The sequence below is a fragment of the Semicossyphus pulcher genome, unplaced genomic scaffold (genome assembly GCF_022749685.1).
Source record: "Semicossyphus pulcher isolate SPU_LCO1_2020_fin unplaced genomic scaffold, fSemPul1.0.p SCAF_20, whole genome shotgun sequence".
NCBI classification, from domain to species: Eukaryota; Metazoa; Chordata; class Actinopteri; order Labriformes; family Labridae; genus Semicossyphus; species Semicossyphus pulcher.
The window spans coordinates 18,031,914-18,044,258 of record NW_027211694.1 but is presented as its reverse complement, the minus strand read 5'-3'; the positions used below and the strand labels follow the sequence as shown (position 1 = coordinate 18,044,258).

The 12,345-nt window shown below is 41.2% G+C and overlaps 1 protein-coding gene across 1 annotated transcript in view; it reads right to left on the bottom strand.

Annotated features, from left to right (window-relative positions):
• plxnc1 (plexin C1) overlaps positions 1-12,345 on the bottom strand; it is a 32,921-nt gene that overhangs the window by 2,068 nt on the left and 18,508 nt on the right. Inside the window, exons 22-30 of the mRNA XM_069670787.1 lie at positions 6,832-7,000; positions 5,037-5,137; positions 3,994-4,069; positions 2,486-2,520; positions 2,258-2,353; positions 1,766-1,929; positions 1,505-1,652; positions 1,290-1,430; positions 1,136-1,210 (exon numbers count right to left, since the gene is read on the bottom strand). Of these exons, the coding sequence (XP_069526888.1) occupies positions 1,136-1,210; positions 1,290-1,430; positions 1,505-1,652; positions 1,766-1,929; positions 2,258-2,353; positions 2,486-2,520; positions 3,994-4,069; positions 5,037-5,137; positions 6,832-7,000 (1,005 nt within the window). The remainder of the gene's footprint in view (positions 1-1,135; positions 1,211-1,289; positions 1,431-1,504; positions 1,653-1,765; positions 1,930-2,257; positions 2,354-2,485; positions 2,521-3,993; positions 4,070-5,036; positions 5,138-6,831; positions 7,001-12,345) is intronic.

Below are 12,345 nucleotides of genomic sequence, written 5' to 3'. Positions count from 1 at the left end.
TTGGGGAAAATCTCCAGTATGCATCGGACCAACCTCGCCTACGGTATCCCACAATGCAAAGAGCTGGAATGTGGAAATGACGGACAGCAGCAGCAGAAGGGGGCTCAATAGATAAAGAAGCGGCGGTTTTGTTTACTTCCACCTGGCGTAGCATACTGCAAAATGAATTTGAAAAGCTCCTCCATACTACATACTACCACCCAACGCAGTATGCAGTATATAGCATGTAGTATATAGCACGGCATTTCGAACACAGCCAGAGTGAGCTTCTTTTGACGAAGAGCCCAGGAGGAGGGGCCCATTTTTTAAACAAAAAATCTCATTCTGCTTTCCTTAACAGTCATATGTATCACGAGCATTTTTGCCCTGGAAAATGCTAACAAAAGCAGCGTGCAGCTAGCCACTTCGTCTGACACCGACCTCCCGCCAGCAGTTTCAGGCATTAAAAATAACTATATAGAAATTATCAATCTTGTCGCTGATGATCTGGTTTGCTCTTGTAGGTCATAAAGAGTAATCAGAATTTATTTCAGTCTGTTTTATTACCAGCAAAAAACTCTATGCCCTTAGAATAACGACCTAAGCCTGTCAGTGGCAAAACCAAACACTTTCAGTGCACAAACCGATAGCTGGAGCAATCTACTGGAGCAATCTACTGGAGCAATTCCGAATCTGTTGCAGCCATTTGCCACAATATGTTAAAACAAAGCCATGGTTGGCAAATACTAGGATTAACCCTAGATATCTTTTTGTACATGAATCAAATCAAATTCCCACTGTGTTCATATAAAGCCTGTGCAGTGTGCACAAGAACAGGAAACAACAGCCTGATAGAGGAAGCGAAGGGAAATCAGAAGGCCTAAATCTCATTTCCTCTACACACACATGCAACTGCTGGTTTCACAAATGAAGTCACTGTTGGTGGTGTCAACATGCCAGAAGTGTGATGTGTTATTACAGGGAGAAGCAATGGAAAGGTGGGGAAGCTGCGAACAGTTATTATGCTCATGAAGCAGAAATCACACACAAAAACATCTTTCATATCTTATGATCTATGATATCTTATGCAAACTAAACATGACCATTACACAGCAGCACCATGTGTTGAGCTAGTTTTGAGATGTAAAGAACTGACCTCTGTGAAGTATTGCTGGATGAACTTGTAGAGCTCTCTGAGGGCGGCAGCTTCGTTGAACTCGTTTTCATGTTTCTGAAACAAAAGACAGTCATCCAGTCACTACTGGTCCTCAGGCATCTTTTTAAATACCTTGTCTTGAAATGGACATTACCTTTGACTCCTCCAGCAGGAAGTCTTTGAATTCTGAGTCTGTGATTGGTGGCTGGTCTCTGATCTGCTTGTAGTACGCCTTCACTTCCTGTTTGAACTTGGGAATGTCCTTGGCATAGAGGAGCTTGTTGGTTGGAGCATGCTGGAACAGATTTAAGGTATTATGTCACTCAATTTTTTTTCTTTGGCATTTAAATTTGCATTTGGAGACGTTACCTTCCCCAGTTGTGTCTCACTCAGAGAAAAAGAGTCCATGAAGGCCTGAGCGATGACCGACAGGCAGCCGTCCAAATTTGGAGTACTCTCCATGTCAAAGACAAAATGTGGGTTTTTCAGGATGTTGATCCAGAAGCGGAGAGGCAAACTGTGACAGGATGACGATTACCAAGACAGAAAAACAGGTTTAAAAATGTTGAGGCCTTTTATGTCACTGAATGTTATTTGTTCTGATCTGTTTTGTATCTGTCCTCCTGTTACCTGTTGGTCTTCCAGATGTGCAGAACATCTGGGTCAGTGATCTTAATGTTGTCCGCCTGAGCGTCCAGGAAGTCGAAGAAGTATTTGACAGCATGTGGTGCTCTGCAGTGCGACATCCCCCAGATAGATCTAAACAGGTTCTCCACAAACGAATGCACTGCCACCTTGAAGAGAAAGAACAGATGTGGAAATGTCATTTCCTGTTGCCCTTTCAAAGCTGTCCACAAAACCAGTGTGTTGCCTTGGTAACGTGAAAATATAATGAGGAACAACAGGGCTGTGGCAGGTTTTAAAAGCAGTTGAAGGTATTGGGCAGCATAAGACATATCAAGTTTCAGATTTAGAGATCAATATCGTGCCTTCCGTCCAGACACAGAGGAAGTTGACCGTTTTCATCAGCCTTAGAGTACCCTAAACCATGACCCATGGTATAGGCATGGTATCAGTTCTGCTGGTAAGTAACAAACAGGCTTTCTGACTGGTTCCTCTTGCCTTGGTGGAGAGCAGCTTAGTGAGGTGCACTTCCTTCAGTTTTAACTTCTTCCTCTCTGGGTTCTTCCTTTGATCCGTGTCTACATCTGGATCAATCTGCAGAAAAGAACCATGAAAAAACTATAAATTAGTCACCCACAGTTCTGTTACAATATTAAGTGATGTGCACAAATGTGGCTGGTGATGAAAATGTTCCTGTCTCAGCAAAATAAACAAACTGCCTCTTACCAAGTGGAAGTATTTTCCAGAGAAGTTCTCATCGTCTTTAGGGACAAAAAATAAAAAATAAGTGATGATTAGCAGAAATAATAAACTTACTACACTGCCATTCAGTGGTTGGTTTGATGGTTATGGATTTAATGATATGATGTGCAACAAAGGAAACCACAGAGGCTACAGTGCAGGTACAGCAATAAGAAGAAAAGTCACACTGCCAGTGTTGCTACTTTCACTTTGACGGGAGGATGCTAGCTTATCTGTTTAATGTTTCTAAAAAAAACAGTCATCTACTGATGCAAGGTATTCATTTTTGACCAATATGCTGATGTTTTCAACCTTATTATTTTTTCTTTTAAAGATTATTTTTTGACTTTTGCCTTTTTTATACAAGTCAGCTGAAGAGAGACAGGAAATGTGGGGAGTAGAGAGCAGTGATGACATGCACCACATGATTGGCAAACTGCGAGTCGAGGCTGTGATCGGCGTGTCGAGGACTGTAGCCTCTGTACATGTGCCACCTGCTCTACCAACTGAGCTACTAGCACCCCCTTCAACCTTATTTTGGCAGATAGCAGATAGAAATATATTTGTATATATAATCTACTTAATCTTCTTTTTTTACCAAAATCTTTTACACATTCACTGGGCAAAAAAAACAAACTTCCAATTCAGGTTACATGTGAAACCATTTTGGTTTTTATTTGACCTTTTAAAGATGCAAACACCTACTGTACAAGAGTGTTTAGATAATCTGAAGAGGCTGCTGTATTGGCAGATATGTAATCTTATGATCAAATCTAATATTTAATTTTCAAGTTTTACCTGCTGATACTGAAAATGATGCATCCTAACAATTTACACGTCAACTCAAGGTCAATATACTATATATGTTCATATTCCTGAGCTTTCAGCTGCATCTTAAGATCTTCTGAATCTCCTATCAAGTCTTATTACTTGAATCTAGATCCGGTTTTGAACACATGATGACATCTCAGCTGGTTTGGTTCGCTGATTAAGACTGTAAGGAGTGGTTGAAAGCTCAGAAACAGAGAGGATCTTGAATTGGGGATAATTCTGCCAGATGTTAACTGATGCCAAGGCCAAAAAAACCCTTCATGCTCAACAGTTGTCATGGCTGGTATAAAATGTATGTACCAGCTGAAGAGACCCAATATTGGTACCCAAATGTAACTAGCTAACTAAAGCATATAGCTTTATAAATACTTTTTTCTTTATACAACAACCACCTGCTGTGTTTCTCTCGGTGAAATTAAAGAAATACTTGACATTTGATAAATAAGATACAACTGAGCATAGAGAGGCATATTTCTGAGCTATGGGCTGAGCCAGGCTAGCTGTGTGCCCCTGCTTCCAGTCTTTATGCTAGGCTAAGCTAATCTCCCTCCTGGCTCCATTGTTTCTATTAATGCACAAACATGTGAGTGGTGTTGACCTTCTTAAGAGCTACAACACGTTTTGCGTGTGTTGAGTAAACAATTTCACGTCTTTGCTCTCACCCTTCACACTTTTCTGCGGGCTCAGAGGAGGATGAGTTTTCCTAGAAAGCACTTTAATAGTTGCTCCATCAGGAACCTACAGGAACAGACCAACACAAAGAAAGGAAAAGAAATGACATATTCTTTAATTTTACAAGCTTTGTGGCAGTTTTTAACCAAACTTTAAGACAAAGTTACTATAAAAGCCTGGGATGAAAGCAAACAATCACACCTGAATGTTTCAGAGGGCTTTCATCTAATAGATGGCTATATATGATTATGCAATAAAGCCTTTAGATTTGACTTTTCAAAGTGTCTGTGGTTTCATTTTACAAACTGTACACATACAGTCAGCCACAGAAACCTGCAGATGTTTGCTTTGGTGTTGCAAGAACCTGGGCAAGAAAAGTTGGCTTTCAAGAACCTTTTTTTTCATGTATTTAAAAAAAAAAAAATTTAGCCTTTATTTAGACAGGTAATCTGATTGTGACACGTGGTCTCATTCTCAAGAGAGTCCTGCTTTTAAAACCTAAAACATACATTTGAAATGTGGTCAGGGACCATAGCAACCTTTTGCAGGATATTTTCTTCTTTGATATAAATGTTAATTTTTCTTATCAGCATCAATGACAGTGAGATCGAGCAGGGCTTCCCATCAGCTCTCATTCACTCAGTTGATCCAAATTCAATTCTGTTGTTGCCTTCAGGAAATGTTGAGTCTAAATTTGACATTTAATCCAGTTGTTGTCACCTGCCATGCATATTTTATATGGCAGCTTCAACAAGATAATAGCTGTATACTTTTTTTGGTCTGTAGGCGGACACAACAACAATACTGAAAGTGACAACAGGGGAATTCTGTCAACTGGCAACTTTTCTGCCTCCCCGTTCTTGTGTTGACTGGGACTGTGGTTGGTCTGAGAGAGTTGAACAGGCAGTCAGCCCACACAGCAACACGACACAGACAGAAACACCTGATGACTTTCTATATGAGAGTATGTAAGTACGAAGTTCAGAGCCCTCTATCAGTGACCCAGCTATTATTTAACACTCTCTTTTCTCACCTTGTAGTGCTTGAGTGTGTTTAGCATCGTCACCTCTCCGATAACCTCTGAGCTCGCATCCACTTCCTCAAGAGGAACAAAAGAGCCATCCTTCTCATACTCTGGTGACAAGAAAGTTATGGTGAATTCTCTTAAAAGACAGTACAATACTCTGAGAGCTGAACGCACAGCATTCAAAGGAAGCACAGGCAAAGAGCAAAAAAACACCAGCAAAAATAACCCACATTATTGATTTGACAACACATGTGCAGCACGACCAAGAAGACTTGAAAACCATATACAGATAATACAACTAAATACTGACAACACAACCAAATAAAGACAACACATCCAAATATAAGCTGTGTTCCAATTCAGGGGCCACATCCTTTGAAGGACGTATTTGAAGGCCAACTGCGTTACAGTGGCGGGTCAAAGGCTCTCCCATTTCGAAGGCACAACCAAATACAGACAACACAACCAAATACAGACAACACAACCAAATACAGACAATACAAACAAATACAGACAACACAGCCAAATACAGACAATACAGCCAAATACAGACAACACAACCAAATACAGACAATACAACCAAATACAGACAACACAACCAAATACAGACAATACAAACAAATACAGACAACACAACCAAATACAGACAATACAGCCAAATACAGACAACACAACCAAATACAGACAATACAACCAAATACAGACAACACAACCAAATATGGACAACACAACCAAATACAGACAACACAACCAAATATGGACAACACAACCAAATACAGACAACACAACCAAATATGGACAACACAACCAAATACAGACAATACAAACAAATACAGACAACACAACCAAATACAGACAATACAGCCAAATACAGACAACACAACCAAATACAGACAACACAACCAAATACAGACAATACAACCAAATACAGACAACACAACCAAATACAGACAACACAGCCAAATACAGACAACACAACCAAATACAGACAACACAACCAAATACAGACAATACAAACAAATACAGACAATACAAACAAATACAGACAACACAGCCAAATACAGACAATACAGCCAAATACAGACAACACAACCAAATACAGACAACACAGCCAAATACAGACAATACAGCCAAATACAGACAATACAGCCAAATACAGACAACACAACCAAATACAGACAACACAAACAAATACAGACAATACAAACAAATACAGACAACACAGCCAAATACAGACAATACAAACAAATACAGACAACACAGGCAAATACGGACAATACAAACAAACACAGACAACACAACCAAATATGGACAACACAACCGAATACAAGAAACACAACCAAATACAGACAACACAACAAAATATATAGACAACACAGCCAACTAGACTAAACAATTATATTGAGATAACACAACCAAAAACAGACAAAACAATCAAGACAGATGACACAGACGACAACTTAAGTGATTAATTCACAGGACACTAAAAAGTGATGAACACAGCAAGCAGGGTCGTTTCTGCCATGGTTTGTGAAATGTAAAGTTGGAAAAGTTGGCCCCTCGTAAGTGATTGTCAGATTATTTAAACATAGCAACTAATTATAACGCCAGGTTAACACCAGATCTGTGTGGCTAACTGATGTGTTTTTAATAGCTTGACAACAATGGAGCTTTTTGGTAAAAAGGAACAAGGTATATCAGCCAACATCTACATAGATAACACTTCAGTAGAGTCAGTTTATCCCTTAACTTTATCATTATTAGTATTTTGTCAAACAAAACACACTGTTCTGATTCTCACCGATACAAACGTCCCGGAGTGCGGTGTTGTAGGGGAAACCAAACTTGGCCTTGAAGGTGGACAGGATTTTCTCTTTGACTTGTTCCACTGAGTCACAGGTGAGAGCGGTGACCTCCAGCGGCTCGCTGACCTCTCCATCACTGCCCACTGCAAACAGCACCTTCAGCTTCTGCAGACCACAAACAGCAAATACAATGACATGATGATATTTATGTTTCTAAGTACTGACAATAAACCTAACAGCCATCCAGAATTTAAACAACAATCTCTGAATTTCTGGCAAATATTCAGGTGTGGTTAATGACAGGCTTGTTGTCCGGGTTTGTGGATTATCAGCATCCATCTTATTTCCGTTTCGCAGTTTTGTGGTCATTGCACGCATCATCTAATGGATGTAAATGAGCTGTAAAGTGAGATGGTGGTTTGTTAGAGTAGATAAAGTGTCAGGCCTCTGTGGCTCGAGTCACAGCAGCAGCAGCAGAGGAAATGAAATGTAACAGATGGTGGAACACTGCTGAAAATGTAAGAGAGTAAGAGAGTGAAGTGTTACATTAGAGGAGCATTATGGGTATATTTCAACAGATAAATAATGTTCCAGGCTTGTAGACATCTGCAGTTTGTGTGCATGGTGTTATATGTGAAATACTGCAAATGTCCTTTAATGTGCTTCAATATAAATAAAATAAAGTATTTCCAGTGTTACAAACAGAAACATCCAAAATGTCTGGCTGTGCATTAGTAGCTGTTTTGTTGTGCTACAAAGGCAAATACGTAACAGTTGGCAGGATTACTGTTGCAGTTAGCATGAGTCATTAATAATATTAAAAGATCAAATATAAATTGGCATTTTTTCCGATAACTTTAAATATTGTGGATTAAATAAGCAACAATGGGGCCTTCTTCAGTGGAGCCCCACCCCTTTCAAAAACAGAAATACAAAAACTGAACTGTGATCAGAGCAAAAATCTCTGGGCTAAAAGTGTCTCAGAGAGAGACTCAGTGCTGACACTGCTGTGACTCAAAATACACTGCTCAAAAAAAATAAGGGAACACTTAATCGTCACAGTATAACACCAAGTCAGTTAAACTTCAGGGATATCAATCTGTCCGTTTAGGAAGCACAAGTGATTGTGAGTCAATATCACCTGCTGTGGTGCAAATTAAAGAGACAACAGGTGCAATGGAGAGGCAAAAGCAAGACAACCCCCAAAAAGGGAATGGTTTTGCATGTGGTGGCCACAGACAGTTGCTCTCTCCTGATACTTCCTGACTGATTCTTCTTTAGTTTTGTGTTCTGTTAGTGTCCTTGTCACTACTGGTAGCATGAGGCGGTACCTGCAGCCCCATCAGGTTGCACAGGTAGTCCAGCTCCTCCAGGATGGCACATCCATACGTGCGGTTGCAAGGAGGTTTGCTGTGTCTCCCAGCACAGTTTGAGCATGGAGGAGGTACCAGGAGACCTGTTGTTACACAAGGAGAGCTGGCCAGCACCGTAGAAGGGCATCAACCCAGCAGCAGGAGCGATATTTGCTACTTTGTGCGAGGAGGAACAGCAGGAGCACTGCCAGGGCCCTACAAAATGACCTCTAGCAGGCTACTGGCTGGCATGTTTCTGACCAAACTGTCAGAAACAGACTCCATGAGGGTGGCATGAGGGCCCGACGTCCTCTCATGGGACCTGTGCTCACAGCCCAGCACCATGCAGCTGCATTAGCATTTGCCAGAGAACACCAGAATTGGCAGGTCCGCCACTGGCGCCCCTTTCTCTTCACAGATGAGAGCAGGTTCACACTGAGCACATGTGACAGACGTGAAAGAGTCTGGAGATGCCGTGGTGAATGTTATGCTGCCTGTAACATCATCCAGCATGACCGGTTTGGCGGTGGGTCAGTGATGGTCCGGGGAGGCATTTCCTTGGAGGGCCACACAGACATCCATGTCATAGCCAATGGTACCCTGACTGCTGTTAGGTACTGGGATGACATCCTCCTAGCAATTGTTAGACCTTATGGTGGTGCAGTGGGCCCTGGGTTCCTCCTGGTGCAGGACAATGCCCGGCCTCATGTGGCCAGAGTGTGTAGGCAGTTCCTGGATGACGAAGTCATTGATGCCATTGACTGGCCCTCTCGTTCCCCTGACCTAAATCCAATTGAGCACCTATGGGACATTATGTATTGGTGCATCAGACGCCGCCACAGACTGTCCAGGAGCTCACTGATGCCCTGATCCAGGTCTGGGAGGAGATCCCCCAGGACACCATCCGCCGACTCATCAGGAGCATGCCCAGACGTTGTCGGGAGTGCATACAGGCATGTGGGGTTAAGTGTTCCCTTCATTTTTTTGAGCTGTGTGTTTTTCAGGACATTGAGGATTATTAAATCAACACGTACTTCCCCTCATGTGTTACAAAATCAAATTTACATCCTTTCCGCTGAATGAACCTATAACCCAAATTTGACTGTTTAAAAACAGAAATGAAACTGTGACATCATTAACACATGACAGACTCAGGCATTTGTAGTTCCATGCAAGGGCGTAGAATTGGGTAGGGACGGTCGGGACATGTCCCAACTAATATCCAGAAATGACTGAATTCTCCCTAGCAATAATTTTGTCCAAATGACACTTGTTGCACTTACGACCAACAAAGGGGTCGTTTATATGAGACAGCCGTCGCTCTGTTACTGTAAACAAGGACTCCAGTCTACAGTTCATACACTTCACTGCGTTGCATCTGCGCTGTCCATATGCATGCACACTCTCTCTCTCCTTCTTCCTCTCTCTCTCTCTCTCTCTCTCTCTAACATCTTTGGTTACAGCGTGTCTTGGAATGGAAACACCTCATCATGAAAGCGTGTGGTATCAAAAGTTACAACTTGCTGTGAGACGTGTCAATTTGAGCAGAGAACAGAGAAAGAAACAGAGATCATAAACTAAAAGTAATTACTTCTTTTCAGTCTCAAGCAGTGATCAACCAGTAATCACCTGATAGTAGTTTTTGGTTTGTGAATTGACAAATGCTTCATAAGGCAGGGAGAGAGCAGTTGTCGTCCCCACCAATGTTACAACGAAAAGTACGCCTTTGGTTCTATAAGCTTCACTGTCAAATTCACAGATTTACAAAGTATTTGCTTAGGCCTATGTAAGTAAAAAAATAAAGTTCCTCTTAAGCTTTGGCTCTCTGTTTATAAAAAACTCTTTTAAATTTAATATAAAATTGAAATTCATGTGTCTATCTCTGTGATGCTGGGCTGTATCTGATCTACACGGTTCTGGGTGTGGTTTAAAAGAAACCCCTGTACATGAGCCCATACATGCAAATATACAGTCTGTACTATTTTGTTAGCACTGTATCTAACAATATTTGCGACACAAAGATGTCCCTCTGATCTTTTATTTTTGTGAATTACCTCGAAGTCATTTTTAGAGGCCTGAAAGGTTAAAAAAGCTATTATGGGGAGCCAATATAAATAATGAGCTGTTTTTTCAACTTTCTCCATAGCTATAGCACCAGTTTCAAATATAATAATAATAATTATAATAAGTTTTATTTGTATTGCACTTTATATTTAAGCAATCTCAAAGTGCTACAGAGAAGAAAAATAAAAACAAGTTAAAATGAGAGCCTATAAAAGGCACCTAGCAAAAAGCTTTCTTAAAAAGATAAGTTTTAGGGTTCCGATCACCCATAGTGCGGAGCTTGGTTCTGGGGACTTGGAGGGTGTTCCTGGTTGCAGAACGGCGGGTGCATGAGGAGGTCTGGAGGGTGAGGAGTTCTTTCAGGTATTGGGGGGCATGTCCGTGAATGCACTGATGAGTGAGGAGGGAGACCTTGTACTCAATTGTGAGTGGGACAGGGAGCCAGTGAAGGGATTTTAGAAAGGGGGTGATGTGGTCATATTTGCGGACCTTTAACAGGATCCTTGCAGCGCTGTTCTGTATGTATTGGAGCCTCTGGATGCTCTTTCCAGAGATGCCGGTCAGAAGTGCATTACCGTAGTCGAGCCTGGAGGAGACAAAGGCGTGAACGAGCTTCTCTGCATCTGCCAGGGTGAGTATTGGACGGAGTTTGGCGATGTTCCTGAGGTGATAGAATGATGTTTTACAGAGGTGTTTGATGTGGATGTCAAAAGTGAGTTGGGGGTCCATTTTAACACCCAGGTTGGTGACAGATGTGGAAAGGGGGATGCTTTGGCCGGAGAAGGTGATACAGGTGATGGTGGAAGATATTATTGCTTCTTACCAAGGCCAAAAAGCCTCTCTGTGCATCTTGTATCATGAACCGCCAGATCCAGCTCTGAGCAGAAGAGTGTCTTCTAAGAAAGCTTGTTCTTACAGTCTGGCGCTTTCTTTAATGCGTTTCATCTGAGAAATTCTGAGATATTCTACTTCCTTGAACAGCGTGCATTTTTCAAGCTTCAAAGTGAGAGTAACTGCTTCCTTAAACAGCTTCAAATTCAAAGTATTTTATTGCTCTTCATCAGAATCAACACATTGCTGAGGTGTGAGGGTGTATGCAATGTCTCCAGCGGTAAAACTGTCCACTTTCTTTCTGCCGATAAGCTGCCGGGGTTGAGCAAGTATTCAGTAAAAAAATTTCACCATGTGGGCGTTTTCATACACTAAGGATTAGTTATTGATCAACCACAAACTTCCTCAATAATTCAGTCATAAAACTGAACCCACCCCCTCGTTGCCACAACCGAAACATCTTTCACTATTATTTTCAGTCTTAATCTGTGAAGGCAAGATATTTCCTGACAGCAATTTGAACTGGTTTTAAGTTTCACTTGTGTTATCATCTCCTGAAATTATATTATCAACAGAACCTATAAAGAGGTCGCTTTTAACTCTGCTTAATAAGACGAAAACATTAAACTTGCCACATGAAAATCCCTGTTTATTAAGCAACGGTTTAAGCAATCTCCTATATTTTTGTCAGCGTGCTTTGGAAACCTTTTCAGAACTTCTCTCGGCTCTGCAACATCCAGGAAATCAGTTTGGAAACATGTGGTAAATAATGTCCTGTCAAGCCTGTAACAGCTGAACTGTTTGCATGTTAAAAAGGTCTCAAAATAAATGGAGGAGGAAGTGGTTCAGAACCAACCGCTGTTCCCTGACAAGCTGTCTCTGTGCTCTCATTGTGGCAAACAACCCACTTACACACAATGAGGATGTTGTCTTGTCAAGTGAAGTCCAGACCTGAGTGTTCACACACACAAAAACCGGGCTCACAAAATGTCGATTAATATCTTAGCATCCTTTCAAAAACAAACAGTGTGTGCAACGCAAGATAAGTGGGAAAGGAAGTATAAACAGTAATTACACTTTTGTACTTAGAAAAAGAAACAAGAATTGGGAACTTCAACATATAAAAGCATAAATGATCAAACTTGTGATCTACTGACACAAAGCAACTCTCAACTGTTCCGTGCAATTAATTAAGACGAAAATTCCTGTTGTTTAGGCTCTGGTCTTGTGTGCACAGTAATAAAGTGTGCAAAGGGCCTGAGG